The sequence below is a fragment of the Leuresthes tenuis genome, unplaced genomic scaffold, assembly GCF_036924035.1.
Source record: "Leuresthes tenuis unplaced genomic scaffold, fLeuTen1.0.hap1 SCAF_5, whole genome shotgun sequence".
In the NCBI taxonomy this organism is placed as follows: Eukaryota; Metazoa; Chordata; class Actinopteri; order Atheriniformes; family Atherinopsidae; genus Leuresthes; species Leuresthes tenuis.
Window position 1 is genome coordinate 36,868,604 of NW_027325359.1, and position 22,239 is coordinate 36,890,842.

At 51.3% G+C, this 22,239-nt stretch overlaps 1 protein-coding gene across 4 annotated transcripts in view; it reads left to right on the forward strand.

Moving 5' to 3' along the window:
* The window catches only part of LOC140307777 (carbohydrate sulfotransferase 8-like), a 40,070-nt gene that overhangs the window by 6,529 nt on the left and 11,302 nt on the right, over positions 1-22,239 (forward strand). For 3 of the 4 annotated variants that reach the window (XM_072386781.1, XM_072386782.1, XM_072386779.1), the window contains exon 2: positions 15,188-15,352. In XM_072386781.1, coding sequence (XP_072242882.1) covers positions 15,244-15,352 — 109 coding nt within the window. In that variant the 5' untranslated portion in view covers positions 15,188-15,243. Of the gene's footprint in view, positions 1-4,911; positions 6,601-15,187; positions 15,353-22,239 lie in introns of those variants that run through there. The other variant, XM_072386780.1, reaches the window with a different exon arrangement.

The window sequence follows — 22,239 nt, forward strand, 5'->3', positions numbered from 1 at the left end:
CGAGGACAGAACCTCCCGAGGACAGAACCTCCCGAGGACAGAACCTCCCGAGGACAGAACCTCCCGAGGACAGAACCTCCGGGTCCAACCTGAGGAGGGATCTGAGAACAGAACCTCCTGAGGACAGAACCTCGGCAGATCAGAGGGTTCTGAGGACAGAACCTCCTGAGGACAGAACCTCCTGAGGACAGAACCTCCCGAGGACAGAACCTCCGGGTCCAACCTGAGGAGGGACCTGAGGACAGAACCTCCTGAGGACAGAACCTCCTGAGGACAGAACCTCCCGAGGACAGAACCTCCTGAGGACAGAACCTCCTGAGGACAGAACCTCCGGGTCCAACCTGAGGAGGGACCTGAGGACAGAACCTCCCGAGGACAGAACCTCCTGAGGACAGAACCTCCCGAGGACAGAACCTCCCGAGGACAGAACCTCCCGAGGACAGAACCTCCTGAGGACAGAACCTCCGGGTCCAACCTGAGGAGGCGGCGGCTCCTCTCAGTCAGCGAGCTGCTGAATTATTTCTCTCCTCGCGGCTAAAAATAGCCGCCTGTCCTGAACACCTCGCAGCGCCACACACTCTGAGCTTCAGTCCGGAGCAGGAGGACGACAGGAAGCAGGTTTCCAGAACCTGTTGGTTCTGAAGGGTTGGCCCGATCCGGTCCGGTTCCACCGGCAGAAGGAGCGAAGGTGATCATGATGTCACTGATGTGTTAATGAGCTTTTTCAGCTGAGGGTTCTGATCCAAGGCTGAAAAAGTTCTGATTTTATTAAAGAAGAAGAACTAAGAACACGTCTGTGTTTGGGCTCGGCCCGTCGGCACAAACTGGTTCGTCATGGAAACCGCGGCTGAAGCCGGTTCCTGTGGGTCGGAGGGTGAATTTCTCTGTTTGTTTCAAACTTTGTTCAAAACTGTCCTGAAATCAGACAAATATGTGCATATTTGGACCTTCTCTGGGTTCTGATGGCTCCTGGTTCCTGGTTTTAGCTTAAAGCTTAAAGCTGCCTTTTTCTGCTCAGGAGAAGAAGAATCCTCTGCTGCGTCTCCTTTGATTCCTCCTGAGGGAGGATGTTCACGCCTGCATGTCAGAACCTCATCAGCCCGAGCTGCTCTTAGGATTCAGTTTCTTTAACCTGAGCACAGGAAACATTATCCTCCACACACTAATGAGAAAAACCTCAGTCAGGAACCAGCTTTTCTCCTGGTTATTTATGGGGAGGCTTTAATAATGCATGAAGAAGACACCTCTGCTTCCTGCAGGATGAGCTTCAGAGCTCTGATGGAGCTTTGTATCGACTTCCTGTCGTCCTCAGGAGTAGGACTCTGCTGATGGACCCTAACCCCCTTCAGGACTCTGCTGATGGACCCTAACCCCCTTCAGGACTCTGCTGATGGACCCTAACCCCCTTCAGGACTCTGGCGACGGACCGACCCTAACCCCCTTCAGGACTCTGCTGATGGACCGACCCTAACCCCCTTCAGGACTTGGACCGACCCTAACCCCCTTCAGGACTCTGCTGATGGACCGACCCTAACCCCCTTCAGGACTCTGCTGATGGACCCTAACCCCCTTCAGGACTCTGCTGATGGACCCTAACCCCCTTCAGGACTCTGCTGATGGACCCTAACCCCCTTCAGGACTCTGCTGATGGACCCTAACCCCCTTCAGGACTCTGGTGATGGACCCTAACCCCCTTCAGGACTCTGGGGACCGACCCTAACCCCCTTCAGGACTTGGACCGACCCTAACCCCCTTCAGGACTTGGACCGACCCTAACCCCCTTCAGGACTTGGACCGACCCTAACCCCCTTCAGGACTTGGACCGACCCTAACCCCCTTCAGGACTTGGACCGACCCTAACCCCCTTCAGGACTTGGACCGACCCTAACCCCCTTCAGGACTTGGACCGACCCTAACCCCCTTCAGGACTTGGACTGACCCTAACCCCCTTCAGGACTTGGACCGACCCTAACCCCCTTCAGGACTCTGCTGATGGACCCTAACCCCCTTCAGGACTTGGACCGACCCTAACCCCCTTCAGGACTTGGACCGACCCTAACCCCCTTCAGGACTTGGACCGACCCTAACCCCCTTCAGGACTTGGACCGACCCTAACCCCCTTCAGGACTTGGACCGACCCTAACCCCCTTCAGGACTTGGACCGACCCTAACCCCCTTCAGGACTTGGACCGACCCTAACCCCCTTCAGGACTTGGACCGACCCTAACCCCCTTCAGGACTCTGCTGATGGACCCTAACCCCCTTCAGGACTCTGGCGATGGACCGACCCTAACCCCCTTCAGGACTCTGGCGATGGACCGACCCTAACCCCCTTCAGGACTCTGGCGATGGACCGACCCTAACCCCCTTCAGGACTCTGGCGATGGACCGACCCTAACCCCCTTCAGGACTTGGACCGACCCTAACCCCCTTCAGGACTTGGACCGACCCTAACCCCCTTCAGGACTCTGCTGATGGACCCTAACCCCCTTCAGGACTCTGGCGATGGACCGACCCTAACCCCCTTCAGGACTTGGACCGACCCTAACCCCCTTCAGGACTTGGACCGACCCTAACCCCCTTCAGGACTTGGACCGACCCTAACCCCCTTCAGGGCTCTGCTGACGGACCGACCCAAACCCCCTTCAGGACTTGGACCGACCCTAACCCCCTTCAGGACTTGGACCGACCCTAACCCCCTTCAGGACTCTGCTGACGGACCCTAACCCCCTTCAGGACTTGGACCGACCCTAACCCCCTTCAGGACTTGGACCGACCCTAACCCCCTTCAGGGCTCTGCTGACGGACCCTAACCCCCTTCAGGACTTGGACCGACCCTAACCCCCTTCAGGACTTGGACCGACCCTAACCCCCTTCAGGACTTGGACCGACCCTAACCCCCTTCAGGACTCTGGCGATGGACCGACCCAAACCCCCTTCAGGACTTGGACCGACCCTAACCCCCTTCAGGACTTGGACCGACCCTAACCCCCTTCAGGGCTCTGCTGACGGACCCTAACCCCCTTCAGGACTTGGACCGACCCTAACCCCCTTCAGGACTTGGACCGACCCTAACCCCCTTCAGGACTCTGGGGACCGACCCTAACCCCCTTCAGGACTCTGGGGACCGACCCTAACCCCCTTCAGGACTCTGCTGATGGACCCTAACCCCCTTCAGGACTCTGCTGATGGACCCTAACCCCCTTCAGGACTCTGCTGATGGACCCTAACCCCCTTCAGGACTCTGCTGATGGACGACAACGTTCCACACGAGGAAACGCTGTAATCGGTATCCATCCATCCATTTAAATGAAAGTTTGAATCATTTTGGGTCAAATCTCAAGAATTAAAGGTGACAGCAGGTAAAAAGTTGAGTTAAAGCAGTGTTTCTCAATTCCGGTCCTCATGACCCACTGCCCTGCATGTTTTCGATGTTTCCCTCCTCCACCACACACTGAGTTAAAGGATGGGATGAGACTACTTCCTGGGATTCTGTCAGACTTTGACTCTGATGAGTTTTCTTTGGTTTTTGCGGTTTGAATCTAATCTAAATGTTATCAGTGAAACACTGATGGAGCCGTTTGGACTCCTCTAAGGCTGGGTTTGTTTGAGACTCAGTCAGACATGGACCCAGTGAGGAGGCAGCCTGAGACCGGACGTCTTTAAGGTTTCAAAGTCCAAAGCTTTTATTCAAACAAAGCAGGATTCAGGCAGCCTGTGGGGGGGCTCTGCCTCTTCATCACCTTCATCACTTCTGATCTGCAGGAGTTCCCTGAAAGAACTCTGCATTAATCTGATTTTCTAACAGACTGAATGAACAGGACGGCTGAGCTGTGGCGTTATTTACTGGGTCGGTTCTGTCTGCAGATCCGACCCGAAGCCTCTGACCTGAACAGGTTTATCAGCCTTTCTGTCTGCATCTGGTACAGATTCTGCCTTTTAGCAGCTGGACTCTGAGCTTCTCTTTGTTTTAAGCACAGCGAGTCTGAACAAGTTAATTCTGCGGCAGCAGCAGGAGTTTCTGTGGGTTTAACTTGGTATTTGGGGCGTGACGAGACGCACGAGACGAGATTTTACCTACGGCTGGACCAGCTGACTGTTATTTAACCGAGTTGCACGTGCCGGGGGGGCTTGGACAGGTCTATCACCCCTCATATTATTATCAGTGATCTGCCCAGACTCGTGGGACACGTGCTTCTCTCCTGCCGTTTCCATGGTGATCGCGGCGCGCCGGAGAAATTTCTTTTCTTTTCTTTTTCTTTTTTTGGCGCGCGAGAACTTGTTGAAATGCGTGTGCATGTTGTAAGCACGAGCTTTTAATAAACTTCTTCTTCCACGGATTGAAACTAAGAGATAAAACAGATGAAACATTTCTTTCTTTTCGCCGCAGTGAACGAGATGATTTCCACTCTGCTGCCGTTCTTCATTTCCGCCGCAGACCCGACACGCTGCCAGAGATATTAGAGCTATTTTCCTCCTGAAATCGCATCTGATTTACTTTACTTTATGAAGTTTCTTTTCGTTTATTCCTGACGGCAGCGCGCACTTTGGGGGAAACAACACTTCCCATCATGCACTTCTTCTGATTACAGAAAGCTGGAGCACAGCTTCTGGGCCGCACCACTCCATAGGATGATGCGTAACTACCTTTATTACCTTTATTACCTGGTGGTGATGAGCTCAGGCTCACTTTATTCTCTGGGCTTTTGTTTTGAAAGGCCCACATTAAGGCTTCTAGGACTTCCTGAAGCTCAGCTGTTTTACTTTTCTTCACCTTCTTTATCGGAGGAAAGATGAAAAGAAGCAGAAACCAGAATCGGACCTTATTTGAATCCGTTTTTCAGTTTTTATTCAAACAAAACAAACATTTTATTGTGGAGTGAAAGTGAAAAGTGAAACAATTTCAGCTGCTGAGAAATAAAGACATCCTGGCAGCTCTGAGGGGCTTAGGGTTCATCTGTAGCCTCAACATCCCGTGTCCCTGCTGGACGAAGACTTGAAGTAGCAGCAGAAGAGAGTCGGCTACACACCAAGAACCAGGAACTGGTGACACAAAAGCAGGCAGACGGTCGGTTCTCAGGGTTATTTATAGGGTCCAAGGCCCAAAATCCAAAGAACAGGTGCAAAATCAGACAAAACGGGAAGGAAAAGGATCAGCTATACGCTTTAATAACGCTGGAAAGCTGCTGAAGGAGACGAGACAATCTGCCTCTGACACACAGGGGAGGGCATGAGGTAACCAGGGTAACCAGGGCAACCAGGGCGAGGACGGGAACCACCGGGGAGCGAGACGCTGCAGCAGGTTCTGCAGGCTCTGCTGTGAGGGATGAAAATAGCCTTTGGTTTGGGAGCAGATCACACTCTGATCTATAAATATCTCCAGCTCAGCTGTCCGACCTCCTCCAGACAAAAGTCACAAGTGTTGCTTCAGGCGGACGCTTTCATGACCGAAGGACAAGAAGAATGAGAGAGACGGAGGTTCAGCAGAGTCCGAGGGACCGAGTCACCCAGCTGCAGCAGCTTTTAGTCTCTGATCAAACAGAAAAGGGCATCAGAAGGTGTCACTGCAGGTTCCTGTCTGACAGGAAAGACCTGAAGAAGAAGAGCTCAGCTCAGGAGGTGAAGAAGAAGAAGGTGGAGGAGGCAGCTTTTACACAAAGACAGAAGAAGAAGAGCTCAGCTCAGGAGGTGAAGAAGAAGAAGGTGGAGGAGGCAGCTTTCTGAGGAGTTTTACACAAAGACAGAAGAAGAAGAGCTCAGCTCAGAAAGGAGGTGAAGAAGAAGGTGGAGGAGGCAGCTTTCTGAGGAGTTTTTACACAAAGACAGAAGAAGAAGAAGAAGAGCTCAGCTCAGAAAGTGATGAAGAAGAAGGTGGAGGAGGCAGCTTTCTGAGGAGTTTTCACACAAAGACAGAAGAAGAAGAGCTCAGCTCAGGAGGTGAAGAAGAAGAAGGTGGAGGAGGCAGCTTTTACACAAAGACAGAAGAAGAAGAGCTCAGCTCAGGAGGTGAAGAAGAAGAAGGTGGAGGAGGCAGCTTTCTGAGGAGTTTTACACAAAGACAGAAGAAGAAGAGCTCAGCTCAGAAAGGAGGTGAAGAAGAAGGTGGAGGAGGCAGCTTTCTGAGGAGTTTTTACACAAAGACAGAAGAAGAAGAAGAAGAGCTCAGCTCAGAAAGTGATGAAGAAGAAGGTGGAGGAGGCAGCTTTCTGAGGAGTTTTCACACAAAGACAGAAGAAGAAGAAGAGCTCAGCTCAGAAAGTGATGAAGAAGAAGGTGGAGGAGGCAGCTTTCTGAGGAGTTTTTACACAAAGACCTGAAGAAGAAGAGCTCAGCTCAGAAAGTGATGAAGAAGAAGGTGGAGGAGGCAGCTTTCTGAGGAGTTTTTACACAAAGACAGAAGAAGAAGAAGAGCTCAGCTCAGAAAGTGATGAAGAAGAAGGTGGAGGAGGCAGCTTTCTGAGGAGTTTTTACACAAAGACAGAAGAAGAAGAAGAGCTCAGCTCAGAAAGTGATGAAGAAGAAGGTGGAGGAGGCAGCTTTCTGAGGAGTTTTTACACAAAGACAGAAGAAGAAAATGAAGAGGATCTGGGACAGATGAAGGTGAGAAACGAGTCGTGTGTGCTTTAACCAGATGGAAACCACAGAAGAAGAGAGAGAGGTCTCATACTGCAGCGGCACCCAGTCAGTACTGACTGAAGTCCGTCAGCTGAGTCCAGCTGAGTTCAGACGCTGTTTTTCAGCTGCTTTATCGGTGATTCTGTGGTTCTAAAATCAGGATTTTATCAGAGCAGAGCGACAGGCTGAAAGGGTTTAACAGGAAGTCTGATTTTAGACCCAGTTTCTGACCAAAGAACCAGGAAAACATGAGACTGAGAGCAGCTTTACGGGGAGTTCAGCTGGATCAATGAACTGTTTTAGCTGAAACTTTGGAGCCTGAACAGAGCAGCTGAGTGTTTCCATGCAGGAGGATTCAAACCCAGCTGATCACCTGCAGTTCTGCTCCGGTTCCAGTCTGAGGACGGGTTTAAAGGTCCGGTTCCAGTCCGACGGACAGGTTTAAAGGTCCGGTTCCAGTCTGAGGACGGGTTTAAAGGTCCGGTTCCAGTCTGAGGACGGGTTTAAAGGTCCGGTTTCAGTCTGAGGACGGGTTTAAAGGCCCGGTTCCAGTCTGAGGACGGGTTTAAAGGTCCGGTTCCAGTCTGAGGACGGGTTTAAAGGTCCGGTTCCAGTCCGACGGACAGGTTTAAAGGTCCGGTTCCAGTCTGAGGACGGGTTTAAAGGTCCGGTTCCAGTCTGAGGACGGGTTTAAAGGTCCGGTTCCAGTCTGAGGACGGGTTTAAAGGCCCGGTTCCAGTCCGACGGACAGGTTTAAAGGTCCGGTTCCAGTCTGAGGACGGGTTTAAAGGTCCGGTTCCAGTCTGAGGACGGGTTTAAAGGCCCGGTTCCAGTCTGAGGACGGGTTTAAAGGCCCGGTTCCAGTCTGAGGGACGGGTTTAAAGGTCCGGTTTCAGTCTGAGGACGGGTTTAAAGGTCCGGTTCCAGTCCGACGGACAGGTTTAAAGGTCCGGTTCCAGTCTGAGGACGGGTTTAAAGGTCCGGTTCCAGTCTGAGGACGGGTTTAAAGGTCCGGTTCCAGTCTGACGGACGGGTTTTAAAGGTCCGGTTCCAGTCTGAGGACGGGTTTAAAGGTCCGGTTCCAGTCTGACTGACGGGTTTAAAGGTCCGGTTCCAGTCTGAGGACGGGTTTAAAGGTCCTGTTCCAGTCTGACTGACGGGTTTAAAGGCCCGGTTCCAGTCTGAGGACGGGTTTAAAGGTCCGGTTCCAGTCTGAGGACGGGTTTAAAGGTCCGGTTCCAGTCTGAGGACGGTTTTAAAGGTCCGGTTCCAGTCTGAGGACGGGTTTAAAGGTCCGGTTCCAGTCTGAGGACGGGTTTAAAGGTCCGGTTTCAGTCTGAGGACGGGTTTAAAGGTCCGGTTCCAGTCTGAGGACGGGTTTAAAGGTCCGGTTCCAGTCTGAGGACGGGTTTAAAGGTCCGGTTTCAGTCTGAGGACGGTTCTGCTGCTTTTCATCCGGCTGACAGGAAGTGATGTAAAGGTCTGCTGAGGAGAAGGTTCTGGAGGCGCTGAACCTTTCAGTGTTTCCAGCTCCTCTGTGTTCAAGCAGCTGAGGCTCAGCAAAGCTGCTGCCTCACAGTGTGCACGTGTGCGCGTGCACGTTAGTGTGCACGTTAGCGTGCATGTTACCTGTGCGGTCGCTTCCTGCTGAGATGAGCTGTTCTGCACAGAAACAGATGTCCTGCTCGGCCTCATGGGAGGAGGAGGAGGAGGAGGATTCATCTTTAATCAGTCAGAGTTCTGCTCTTCTTCTGAAGTTCTGTTCTGTTCTGCTGTGGATCACTCAGGTTCTGCTGTGGATCACTCAGGTTCTGCTGTCCTCAGGTGTTCTGCTGTGGATCACTCAGGTTCTGCTGTGGATCACTCAGGTTCTGCTGTCCTCAGGTGTTCTGCTGTGGATCACTCAGGTTCTGCTGTGGATCACTCAGGTTCTGCTGTGGATCACTCAGGTTCTGTGTGGATCACTCAGGTTCTGCTGTGGATCACTCAGGTTCTGCTGTGGATCACTCAGGTTCTGCTGTCCTCAGGTGTTCTGTGTGGATCACTCAGGTTCTGCTGTCCTCAGGTGTTCTGCTGTGGATCACTCAGGTGTTCTGCTGTGGATCACTCAGGTTCTGCTGTGGATCACTCAGGTGTTCTGCTGTGGATCACTCAGGTTCTGCTGTGGATCACTCAGGTTCTGCTGTGGATCACTCAGGTTCTGCTGTGGATCACTCAGGTGTTCTGCTGTGGATCACTCAGGTGTTCTGCTGTGGATCACTCAGGTTCTGTGTGGATCACTCAGGTTCTGCTGTGGATCACTCAGGTTCTGCTGTCCTCAGGTGTTCTGTGTGGATCACTCAGGTTCTGCTGTCCTCAGGTGTTCTGCTGTGGATCACTCAGGTGTTCTGCTGTGGATCACTCAGGTTCTGCTGTGGATCACTCAGGTGTTCTGCTGTGGATCACTCAGGTTCTGCTGTGGATCACTCAGGTTCTGCTGTGGATCACTCAGGTTCTGCTGTGGATCACTCAGGTGTTCTGCTGTGGATCACTCAGGTTCTGCTGTGGATCACTCAGGTGTTCTGCTGTGGATCACTCAGGTTCTGCTGTCCTCAGGTGTTCTGCTGTGGATCACTCAGGTTCTGCTGTGGATCACTCAGGTGTTCTGCTGTGGATCACTCAGGTGTTCTGCTGTGGATCACTCAGGTTCTGCTGTGGATCACTCAGGTTCTGCTGTGGATCACTCAGGTTCTGCTGTCCTCAGGTGTTCTGTGTGGGTCACTCAGGTTCTGCTGTGGATCACTCAGGTTCTGCTGTGGATCACTCAGGTTCTGCTGTCCTCAGGTGTTCTGTGTGGGTCACTCAGGTTCTGCTGTGGATCACTCAGGTTCTGCTGTGGATCACTCAGGTTCTGCTGTCCTCAGGTGTTCTGCTGTGGATCACTCAGGTTCTGCTGTGGATCACTCAGGTTCTGCTGTGGATCACTCAGGTGTTCTGCTGTGGATCACTCAGGTTCTGCTGTGGATCACTCAGGTTCTGTGTGGATCACTCAGGTTCTGCTGTGGATCACTCAGGTTCTGCTGTGGATCACTCAGGTTCTGCTGTGGATCACTCAGGTTCTGTGTGGATCACTCAGGTTCTGCTGTGGATCACTCAGGTTCTGCTGTCCTCAGGTGTTCTGCTGTGGATCACTCAGGTTCTGCTGTGGATCACTCAGGTTCTGCTGTGGATCACTCAGGTGTTCTGCTGTGGATCACTCAGGTTCTGCTGTGGATCACTCAGGTTCTGCTGTGGATCACTCAGGTGTTCTGCTGTGGATCACTCAGGTTCTGCTGTGGATCACTCAGGTTCTGTGTGGATCACTCAGGTTCTGCTGTGGATCACTCAGGTTCTGCTGTGGATCACTCAGGTTCTGCTGTGGATCACTCAGGTGTTCTGCTGTGGATCACTCAGGTTCTGCTGTGGATCACTCAGGTTCTGCTGTGGATCACTCAGGTTCTGCTGTGGATCACTCAGGTTCTGCTGTGGATCACTCAGGTGTTCTGCTGTGGATCACTCAGGTTCTGCTGTGGATCACTCAGGTTCTGCTGTCCTCAGGTGTTCTGTGTGGGTCACTCAGGTTCTGCTGTGGATCACTCAGGTTCTGCTGTGGATCACTCAGGTTCTGCTGTCCTCAGGTGTTCTGCTGTGGATCACTCAGGTTCTGCTGTGGATCACTCAGGTTCTGCTGTGGATCACTCAGGTGTTCTGCTGTGGATCACTCAGGTTCTGCTGTGGATCACTCAGGTTCTGTGTGGATCACTCAGGTTCTGCTGTGGATCACTCAGGTTCTGCTGTGGATCACTCAGGTTCTGCTGTGGATCACTCAGGTTCTGTGTGGATCACTCAGGTTCTGCTGTGGATCACTCAGGTTCTGCTGTCCTCAGGTGTTCTGCTGTGGATCACTCAGGTTCTGCTGTGGATCACTCAGGTTCTGCTGTGGATCACTCAGGTGTTCTGCTGTGGATCACTCAGGTTCTGCTGTGGATCACTCAGGTTCTGCTGTGGATCACTCAGGTGTTCTGCTGTGGATCACTCAGGTTCTGCTGTGGATCACTCAGGTTCTGTGTGGATCACTCAGGTTCTGCTGTGGATCACTCAGGTTCTGCTGTGGATCACTCAGGTTCTGCTGTGGATCACTCAGGTGTTCTGCTGTGGATCACTCAGGTTCTGCTGTGGATCACTCAGGTTCTGCTGTGGATCACTCAGGTTCTGCTGTGGATCACTCAGGTGTTCTGCTGTGGATCACTCAGGTTCTGCTGTGGATCACTCAGGTTCTGCTGTGGATCACTCAGGTGTTCTGCTGTGGATCACTCAGGTTCTGCTGTGGATCACTCAGGTTCTGTGTGGATCACTCAGGTTCTGCTGTGGATCACTCAGGTTCTGCTGTGGATCACTCAGGTGTTCTGTGTGGGTCACTCAGGTTCTGCTGTGGATCACTCAGGTTCTGTGTGGATCACTCAGGTTCTGCTGTGGATCACTCAGGTTCTGCTGTGGATCACTCAGGTTCTGCTGTGGATCACTCAGGTGTTCTGCTGTGGATCACTCAGGTTCTGCTGTCCTCAGGTGTTCTGCTGTGGATCACTCAGGTTCTGCTGTGGATCACTCAGGTTCTGTGTGGATCACTCAGGTTCTGCTGTGGATCACTCAGGTTCTGCTGTGGATCACTCAGGTTCTGCTGTCCTCAGGTGTTCTGTGTGGATCACTCAGGTTCTGCTGTGGATCACTCAGGTTCTGCTGTGGATCACTCAGGTGTTCTGCTGTGGATCACTCAGGTTCTGCTGTGGATCACTCAGGTTCTGCTGTGGATCACTCAGGTGTTCTGCTGTGGATCACTCAGGTGTTCTGCTGTGGATCACTCAGGTTCTGTGTGGATCACTCAGGTTCTGCTGTGGATCACTCAGGTTCTGCTGTCCTCAGGTGTTCTGTGTGGATCACTCAGGTTCTGCTGTCCTCAGGTGTTCTGCTGTGGATCACTCAGGTGTTCTGCTGTGGATCACTCAGGTTCTGCTGTGGATCACTCAGGTGTTCTGCTGTGGATCACTCAGGTTCTGCTGTGGATCACTCAGGTTCTGCTGTGGATCACTCAGGTGTTCTGCTGTGGATCACTCAGGTTCTGCTGTGGATCACTCAGGTGTTCTGCTGTGGATCACTCAGGTTCTGCTGTCCTCAGGTGTTCTGCTGTGGATCACTCAGGTTCTGCTGTGGATCACTCAGGTGTTCTGCTGTGGATCACTCAGGTGTTCTGCTGTGGATCACTCAGGTTCTGCTGTCCTCAGGTGTTCTGCTGTGGATCACTCAGGTTCTGCTGTGGATCACTCAGGTTCTGCTGTGGATCACTCAGGTTCTGCTGTCCTCAGGTGTTCTGTGTGGGTCACTCAGGTTCTGCTGTGGATCACTCAGGTTCTGCTGTGGATCACTCAGGTTCTGCTGTCCTCAGGTGTTCTGCTGTGGATCACTCAGGTTCTGCTGTGGATCACTCAGGTGTTCTGCTGTGGATCACTCAGGTTCTGCTGTGGATCACTCAGGTTCTGTGTGGATCACTCAGGTTCTGCTGTGGATCACTCAGGTTCTGCTGTGGATCACTCAGGTTCTGCTGTGGATCACTCAGGTTCTGTGTGGATCACTCAGGTTCTGCTGTGGATCACTCAGGTTCTGCTGTCCTCAGGTGTTCTGCTGTGGATCACTCAGGTTCTGCTGTGGATCACTCAGGTGTTCTGCTGTGGATCACTCAGGTTCTGCTGTGGATCACTCAGGTTCTGCTGTGGATCACTCAGGTTCTGTGTGGATCACTCAGGTTCTGCTGTGGATCACTCAGGTGTTCTGCTGTGGATCACTCAGGTTCTGCTGTGGATCACTCAGGTTCTGCTGTGGATCACTCAGGTTCTGCTGTGGATCACTCAGGTGTTCTGCTGTGGATCACTCAGGTTCTGCTGTGGATCACTCAGGTGTTCTGTGTGGATCACTCAGGTTCTGCTGTCCTCAGGTGTTCTGCTGTGGATCACTCAGGTTCTGCTGTGGATCACTCAGGTGTTCTGCTGTGGATCACTCAGGTTCTGCTGTGGATCACTCAGGTTCTGTGTGGATCACTCAGGTTCTGCTGTGGATCACTCAGGTTCTGCTGTGGATCACTCAGGTGTTCTGTGTGGGTCACTCAGGTTCTGCTGTGGATCACTCAGGTTCTGTGTGGATCACTCAGGTTCTGCTGTGGATCACTCAGGTTCTGCTGTGGATCACTCAGGTGTTCTGCTGTGGATCACTCAGGTTCTGCTGTCCTCAGGTGTTCTGCTGTGGATCACTCAGGTTCTGCTGTGGATCACTCAGGTTCTGCTGTCCTCAGGTGTTCTGTGTGGGTCACTCAGGTTCTGCTGTGGATCACTCAGGTTCTGCTGTGGATCACTCAGGTTCTGCTGTCCTCAGGTGTTCTGTGTGGATCACTCAGGTTCTGCTGTGGATCACTCAGGTTCTGTGTGGATCACTCAGGTTCTGCTGTGGATCACTCAGGTTCTGCTGTGGATCACTCAGGTGTTCTGCTGTGGATCACTCAGGTTCTGCTGTGGATCACTCAGGTTCTGCTGTCCTCAGGTGTTCTGTGTGGGTCACTCAGGTTCTGCTGTGGATCACTCAGGTTCTGCTGTGGATCACTCAGGTTCTGCTGTCCTCAGGTGTTCTGCTGTGGATCACTCAGGTTCTGCTGTGGATCACTCAGGTGTTCTGCTGTGGATCACTCAGGTTCTGCTGTGGATCACTCAGGTTCTGCTGTGGATCACTCAGGTGTTCTGCTGTGGATCACTCAGGTTCTGCTGTGGATCACTCAGGTTCTGCTGTCCTCAGGTGTTCTGTGTGGGTCACTCAGGTTCTGCTGTGGATCACTCAGGTTCTGCTGTGGATCACTCAGGTTCTGCTGTCCTCAGGTGTTCTGCTGTGGATCACTCAGGTTCTGCTGTGGATCACTCAGGTGTTCTGCTGTGGATCACTCAGGTTCTGCTGTGGATCACTCAGGTGTTCTGCTGTGGATCACTCAGGTTCTGCTGTGGATCACTCAGGTTCTGCTGTGGATCACTCAGGTGTTCTGCTGTGGATCACTCAGGTTCTGCTGTCCTCAGGTGTTCTGCTGTGGATCACTCAGGTTCTGCTGTGGATCACTCAGGTTCTGCTGTGGATCACTCAGGTTCTGCTGTCCTCAGGTGTTCTGTGTGGATCACTCAGGTTCTGCTGTGGATCACTCAGGTTCTGCTGTCCTCAGGTGTTCTGTGTGGATCACTCAGGTTCTGCTGTGGATCACTCAGGTTCTGCTGTCCTCAGGTGTTCTGCTGTGGATCACTCAGGTTCTGCTGTGGATCACTCAGGTTCTGCTGTGGATCACTCAGGTGTTCTGTGTGGATCACTCAGGTTCTGCTGTGGATCACTCAGGTTCTGCTGTCCTCAGGTGTTCTGTGTGGATCACTCAGGTTCTGCTGTGGATCACTCAGGTTCTGCTGTCCTCAGGTGTTCTGCTGTGGATCACTCAGGTTCTGCTGTGGATCACTCAGGTGTTCTGTGTGGATCACTCAGGTTCTGCTGTGGATCACTCAGGTTCTGCTGTCCTCAGGTGTTCTGCTGTGGATCACTCAGGTTCTGCTGTGGATCACTCAGGTTCTGCTGTGGATCACTCAGGTGTTCTGCTGTGGATCACTCAGGTTCTGCTGTGGATCACTCAGGTTCTGCTGTGGATCACTCAGGTGTTCTGTGTGGATCACTCAGGTTCTGCTGTGGATCACTCAGGTTCTGCTGTCCTCAGGTGTTCTGTGTGGATCACTCAGGTTCTGCTGTGGATCACTCAGGTTCTGCTGTCCTCAGGTGTTCTGCTGTGGATCACTCAGGTTCTGCTGTGGATCACTCAGGTGTTCTGCTGTGGATCACTCAGGTTCTGCTGTGGATCACTCAGGTGTTCTGTGTGGATCACTCAGGTTCTGCTGTGGATCACTCAGGTTCTGCTGTCCTCAGGTGTTCTGTGTGGATCACTCAGGTTCTGCTGTGGATCACTCAGGTTCTGCTGTCCTCAGGTGTTCTGCTGTGGATCACTCAGGTTCTGCTGTGGATCACTCAGGTGTTCTGTGTGGATCACTCAGGTTCTGCTGTGGATCACTCAGGTTCTGCTGTCCTCAGGTGTTCTGCTGTGGATCACTCAGGTTCTGCTGTGGATCACTCAGGTGTTCTGCTGTGGATCACTCAGGTTCTGCTGTGGATCACTCAGGTTCTGCTGTGGATCACTCAGGTGTTCTGCTGTGGATCACTCAGGTTCTGCTGTGGATCACTCAGGTTCTGTGTGGATCACTCAGGTTCTGCTGTGGATCACTCAGGTTCTGTGTGGATCACTCAGGTTCTGCTGTGGATCACTCAGGTTCTGCTGTGGATCACTCAGGTTCTGCTGTGTGGATCACTCAGGTGTTCTGCTGTGGATCACTCAGGTGTTCTGCTGTGGATCACTCAGGTGTTCTGCTGTGGATCACTCAGGTTCTGCTGTGGATCACTCAGGTTCTGCTGTGGATCACTCAGGTTCTGCTGTCCTCAGGTGTTCTGCGGTCTGGACTGAGCCCGGTGGACTGTCGGCTGCAGGACCAGAGGAGGATGAAGGTTCCCTGCTCCCTGTGGTTCCTGCTGCTGCTGGGAACCGGGTCGGTGCTGCTGCTGGTGTGCCTGCAGGACCTGACCGACACCGTGCTGCAGCACAGCTCAGGTCAGTGCTTCTCATGTACATTTAACCCCCCCCCTCAGTGTTGGTACCATGTGTTGTTGTTGTTTGTTCTGCGGTTCGGCCCGTTTGGTTCTGTTCTGTGTTTCTATCGATCCTCCTGAGTATCAGGTGACACTATCCTGTTCCTCTCAGCGTCTCCTCCATCGATCGGTTTAATTTAATTCCACTGAAGCTGTCCTGATGTGTTTAAAATGAGTCCAGAACCACACAGAGGTTCTGACAAAGAACCGGAGCTGTCATCCAGGCACAACCAGCAGCTCCATCATCAGGGTGGAGTTCATCCACAAAGTGAAGTAACTAACAGCTGTAAAAATAACAGTAACTAAAGCTCAGGAATAACCAACAATAATGGGAATAAATCTATAATAAATCAGTCGAACCCGAACCCAGCAGCAACAAACCCAATAAAGGCAGAACTCAGAACCTAAAAGGAAGTCAGACTGGAGCTAAAAGCCAAGAAGAAGAGATGAATGAGCTCCAGTCGTTCCAGTTTGTGGGATGTTTCAGACAGGAAGGATGGTGCCGGTCCATTTAGAACCTTAAAGGATGGTGCCGGTCCATTTAGAACCTTAAAGGGTGGTGCCGGTCCATTTAGAACCTGAAAGGATGGTGCCGGTCCATTTAGAACCTGAAAGGATGGTGCCGGTCCATTTAGAACCTGAAAGGATGGTGCCGGTCCATTTAGAACCTGAAAGTGAGAAATATAATCAGTCTGAAAATAGACTGAGAGCAAAGGACAGGAACCAGCTGAAGAACCAGGAGAGGAACCAGCCGAGGAACCAGGACAGGAACCAGCTGAAGAACCAGGACAGGAACCAGCTGAGGAACTAGGACAGGAACCAGCTGAGGAACTAGGACAGGAACCAGCTGAGGAACTAGGACAGGAACCAGCTAAAGAACTAGGACAGGAACCAGCTAAAGAACTAGGACAGGAACCAGCTAAAGAACTAGGACAGGAACCAGCTAAAGAACTAGGACAGGAACCAGCTAAGGAACCAGGACAGAAACCAACTGAGGAACCAGGACAGAAACCAACTGAGGAACCAGGACAGGAACCAGCTAAAGAACCAGGACAGGAACCAGCTGAAGAACCAGGACAGGAACCAGCTGAGGAACTAGGACAGGAACCAGCTGAGGAACTAGGACAGGAACCAGCCGAGGAACCAGGACAGGAACCAGCTGAAGAACCAGGACAGGAACCAGCTGAGGAACTAGGACAGGAACCAGCTGAGGAACTAGGACAGGAACCAGCTGAGGAACTAGGACAGGAACCAGCTGAGGAACTAGGACAGGAACCAGCTAAAGAACTAGGACAGGAACCAGCTAAAGAACTAGGACAGGAACCAGCTAAAGAACTAGGACAGGAACCAGCTAAGGAACCAGGACAGAAACCAACTGAGGAACCAGGACAGAAACCAACTGAGGAACCAGGACAGGAACCAGCTAAAGAACCAGGACAGGAACCAGCTGAGGAACCAGCTGAGGAACTAGGACAGGAAGCACTGAAGGACTGTTTCAGCTGAGGAACCAGGTGAGGAACCATTGAAGGACTGTTTCAGCTGAGGAACCAGCTGAGGAACCACTGAAGGACAGCTTCAGCTGAGGAACCAGCTTAAGAACCACTGAAGGACAGGAACCAGCTGAGGAACCAGCTTAAGAACCACTGAAGGACTGTTTCAGCTGAGGAACCAGGACAGGAACCAGCTAAAGAACCAGGACAGGAACCAGCTGAGGAACCAGGACAGGAACCAGCCGAGGAACCAGGACAGGAACCAGCCGAGGAACCAGGACAGGAACCAGCCGAGGAACCAGGACAGGAACCAGCCGAGGAACCAGGACAGGAACCAGCCGAGGAACCAGGACAGGAACCAGGACAGGAACCAGCCGAGGAAGCAGGACAGGAACCAGCCGAGGAAGCAGGACAGGAACCAGCCGAGGAACCAGGACAGGAACCAGCCGAGGAACCAGGACAGGGAGCAGCCGAGGAACCAGGACAGGGAGCAGCCGAGGAACCAGGACAGGGAGCAGCCGAGGAACCAGCCGAGGAACCAGGACAGGAACCAGCCGAGGAACCAGCCGAGGAACCAGGACAGGGAGCAGCCGAGGAACCAGGACAGGAACCAGCCGAGGAACCAGGACAGGAAGCAGGACAGGAACCAGCCGAGGAACCAGCCGAGGAACCAGGACAGGAACCAGCCGAGGAACCAGGACAGGAACCAGCCGAGGAACCAGCCGAGGAACCAGGACAGGGAGCAGCCGAGGAACCAGGACAGGAATCAGCCGAGGAAGCAGGACAGGAAGCAGGACAGGAAGCAGGACAGGAACCAGCCGAGGAACCAGGACAGGAACCAGGACAGGAACCAGCCGAGGAACCAGGACAGGAACCAGCCGAGGAACCAGGACAGGGAGCAGCCGAGGAACCAGGACAGGAACCAGGACAGGAACCAGCCGAGGAACCAGGACAGGAACCAGGACAGGAACCAGCCGAGGAACCAGGACAGGAACCAGCCGAGGAACCAGGACAGGGAGCAGCCGAGGAACCAGGACAGGAACCAGCCGAAGAACCAGGACAGGAACCAGCCGAAGAACCAGGACAGGGAGCAGCCGAGGAACCAGGACAGGAACCAGCCGAGGAACCAGGACAGGAACCAGCTAAAGAACTAGGACAGGAACCAGCTGAGGAACCAGGACAGGAACCAGCCAAAGAACCAGGACAGGAACCAGCCAAAGAACCAGGACAGGAACCAGCCAAAGAACCAGGACAGGAACCAGCCAAAGAACCAGGACAGGAACCAGCCAAAGAACCAGGACAGGAACCAGCCAAAGAACCAGGACACAGGAACCAGGACAGGAACCAGCTGAGGAACCAGGACAGGAACCAGCTAAAGAACTAGGACAGGAACCAGCTAAAGAACTAGGACAGGAACCAGCTGAGGAACTAGCACAGGAACCAGCTAAAGAACCACTGAAGGACTGTTTCAGCTCCTCTGGGGAAACTCTCTCCTCGGTAATAACCGGTTTCAGTGGCTGCACTGATCAGTTTGTTCTCAGATTTCAGAGCCAGGCTCTGAGGGGAGGACCAAGGAGGAGATGATGGAGATGAGCAGAATTTATACTGGGAACAGCTGAGAGCCACCAGCAGCAGGTGTGGCAGTAAACCTAAGAAGATCAGGACCTCCATCAGTCTCCATCAGAGCTCCACCTCATGCTCTCCAGCCTCCAGCAGCCACTCGTTGTTCAGCAGGTCAACATCTCCCTCTGTATGAGGTCACTTCCTGTGCTGACCAGAGAGAGGCGTCCGCTCAGAGGGAAGAGGGGAATCTGCAGGCCGCCATCACGTGACCACGCCCACAGGCGCTGAAGCAGACAGAGGAGCCTTCTCAGCTCAGTCTTCCTCCCCCTCAGATGACGTCATCCACACGTGTTCTGACCTCTGACCTGTGATCCGGCTGCAGCCTCCTCACCTTTAAGACTTCATCTTTGTTGGTCTGTGACTCATCTCCTCAGAGCTCCGCCCCAAACGCACCAAGGTCCAAACACCTGCTCTTCTTCTGTGGTAACGCAGCGGTTCTACACATCTCAGCACAGCCGACAGAACCGACCGGACCTTGGTTCTGCCCTCTCTTTTCTTCATGAGGGCTGGACCTGTTCTGTTGGTTTCCATGGAAACATCCCGAGTAGCAGGGGTGAACGGCGCCGAGCTCCTACCTGAGCTGTCGTTTGTCTTGCACCTGCCGGGTCACCTGAGTGGGCGCTGAGCTCGGCAGAACCGCGGCAGGCTGGGTGATTAATCAGGTGGGGAACACACCTGAGCTGTCAGGGTGAGCAGAAAGCTGCGAGAGCAGCAGTTTGAGGACTGCAGCTGCAGGTATTACATCATCTGATCGGGTTTTTACGGGAAGCTTCTCTCAGATATCACAGATAATACAGATTATTAGTTTATTATCAGAGTTTGGAAGTGAAAAATAAAGATAAAAAGGTAAATAAAGTGCTGCCACAGGCTACAGTAATCGGATTACTGCAGCCTCCCTCTGATTGGAGCTGGACTCTGAGTTCAGTCCGTCAGCAGCAGCAGGATCTGGCGTCTGATCAGAGGCGTGCGGCGTCCGTTTGGCTCGATGACGCACGGCGCCGCAGGCAGGCGGGCGGGCGCTGGAAGTCTGTCCATGAGGAGCGTTTCTGAGTGTGGATCGGATGCAGAACCAGAACCAAACCCTCTGATGGAAAACCTGTTTCATGATGTCATTATTGAATAAAACCTGACAGCGTTGCCATAGAAACCCTGGATGATGGACAGGAGAACTTTATAATTTAATTAATGAAAAAACATGATCCCAGAGAGTCTGAATGAAATCAAACTTTCGGGTTTTCCTTCAGAGGCGCTGATAGTTTTCTGGGTCGGTCTCTGCTTCCTGTTCTTATCTCGGCTCTCGCCGAGGAACCCGAGCAGTATTGATTACAATGTTACCATGGCAGCGGCTCTGCTTGGGAACATGAAACCAGTTATTTATTAATGAAAGTTTCAGAGACGAACAAAGAAACGAGGATTTAGCTAAAGCAGCTGCTCTGCTCCTTTAAAGCTGAGACTTCATTAGCTGAGCTGTTAGCGTTAGCTGCTGCTAACAAAGTAATGTGGGAACAATAATGTTCATCTTTCAGAAAGGAACAGCAATAACTCCTCAGAAGTTGGTGTATGTTCATTAGCTAAGCTGTTAGCATTAGCTTCAGCTAACAAAGTAATGTGGGAACAATAATGTTCATCTTTCAGAAAGGAGCAGCAGTAACTCCTCAGAAGTTGGTGTACGTCATCTTCATTAGCTAAGCTGTTAGCGTTAGCTTCAGCTAACAAAGTAATGTGGGAACAGTAATGTTCATCTTTCAGAAAGGAACAGCATTAACTCCTCAGAAGTTGGTGTACGTCATCTTCATTAGCTAAGCTGTTAGCGTTAGCTTCAGCTAACAAAGTAATGTGGGAACAATAATGTTCATCTTTCAGAAAGGAGCAGCAGTAACTCCTCAGAAGTTGGTGTACGTCATCTTCATTAGCTAAGCTGTTAGCGTTAGCTTCAGCTAACAAAGTAATGTGGGAACAGTAATGTTCATCTTTCAGAAAGGAACAGCATTAACTCCTCAGAAGTTGGTGTACGTCATCTTCATTAGCTAAGCTGTTAGCGTTAGCTTCAGCTAACAAAGTAATGTGGGAAGAATAATGTTCATCTTTCAGAAAGGAACAGCAGTAACTCCTTAGAAGTTGGTGCACGTCATCTTCATTAGCTAAGCTGTTAGCGTTAGCTTCAGCTAACAAAGTAATGTGGGAACAATAATGTTCATCTTTCAGAAAAGAGCAGCAGTAACTCCTTAGAAGTTGTTGTATGTTCATTAGCTAAGTTGTTAGCGTTAGCTTCAGCTAAAGGAATGATGTGGGAACAATAATGTTCATCTTTCAGAAAAGAGCAGCAGTAACTCCTTAGAAGTTGGTGTACGTCATCTTCATTAGCTAAGCTGTTAGCGTTAGCTTCAGCTAACAAAGTAATGTGGGAACAATAATGTTCATCTTTCAGAAAGGAACAGCAGGAACTCCTTAGAAGTTGGTGTACGTCATCTTCATTAGCTAAGCTGTTAGCGTTAGCTTTGGTTAGCAAAGTAATGTGGGAACAATAATGTTCATCTTTCAGAAAGGAACAGCAGTAACTCCTTAGAAGTTGGTGCACGTCATCTTCATTAGCTAAGCTGTTAGCGTGAGCTTCAGCTAACAAAGTAATGTGGGAACAATAATGTTCATCTTTCAGAAAAGAGCAGCAGTAACTCCTTAGAAGTTGGTGTACGTCATCTTCATTAGCTAAGCTGTTAGCGTTAGCTTCAGCTAACAAAGTAATGTGGGAACAATAATGTTCATCTTTCAGAAAGGAACAGCAGGAACTCCTTAGAAGTTGGTGTACGTCATCTTCATTAGCTAAGCTGTTAGCGTTAGCTTCAGCTAACAAAGTAATGTGGGAACAATAATGTTCATCTTTCAGAAAGGAACAGCAGGAACTCCTTAGAAGTTGGTGTACGTTCATTAGCTAAGCTGTTAGCGTTAGCTTCGGTTAGCAAAGTAATGTGGGAACAATAATGTTCATCTTTCAGAAAGGAACAGCAGTAACTCCTTAGAAGTTGGTGTACGTCATCTTCATTAGCTAAGCTGTTAGCGTTAGCTTCAGCTAACAAAGTAATGTGGGAACAATAATGTTCATCTTTCAGAAAGGAGCAGCAGTAACTCCTTAGAAGTTGGTGTACTTCTCTTCATTAGCTAAGCTGTTAGCGTTAGCTTCAGCTAACAAAGTAATGTGGGAACAATAATGTTCATCTTTCAGAAAGGAACAGCAGGAACTCCTTAGAAGTTGGTGTACGTCATCTTTATTAGCTAAGCTGTTAGCTTTAGCTTCAGCTAACAAAGTAATGTGGGAACAATAATGTTCATCTTTCAGAAAGGAACAGCAGTAACTCCTTAGAAGTTGGTGTACGTCATCTTCATTAGCTAAGCTGTTAGCATTAGCTTCAGCTAACAAAGTAATGTGGGAACAATAATGTTCATCTTTCAGAAAGGAGCAGCAGTAACTCCTTAGAAGCTGGTGTACGTCATCTTCATTAGCTAAGCTGTTAGCGTTAGCTTCAGTTAGTAATGTGGGAACAATAAGAAGAGGAGAAGTCCAGTGTGAGGTTCTGATGTTTGGTCCTGTGTTGACTGAGTTGCTTCTGTTTCCAGATCTCGTGTTTGTGTGTGTGGGACGCAGCAAGGTGCACTCTGGGTAATAAATAACCCGGAGAGGCTGCAGTCTGTCAGTGTCAGGAAGCTGCTGAGAGACCATCTGCAGCCTTTACTCTGTCAA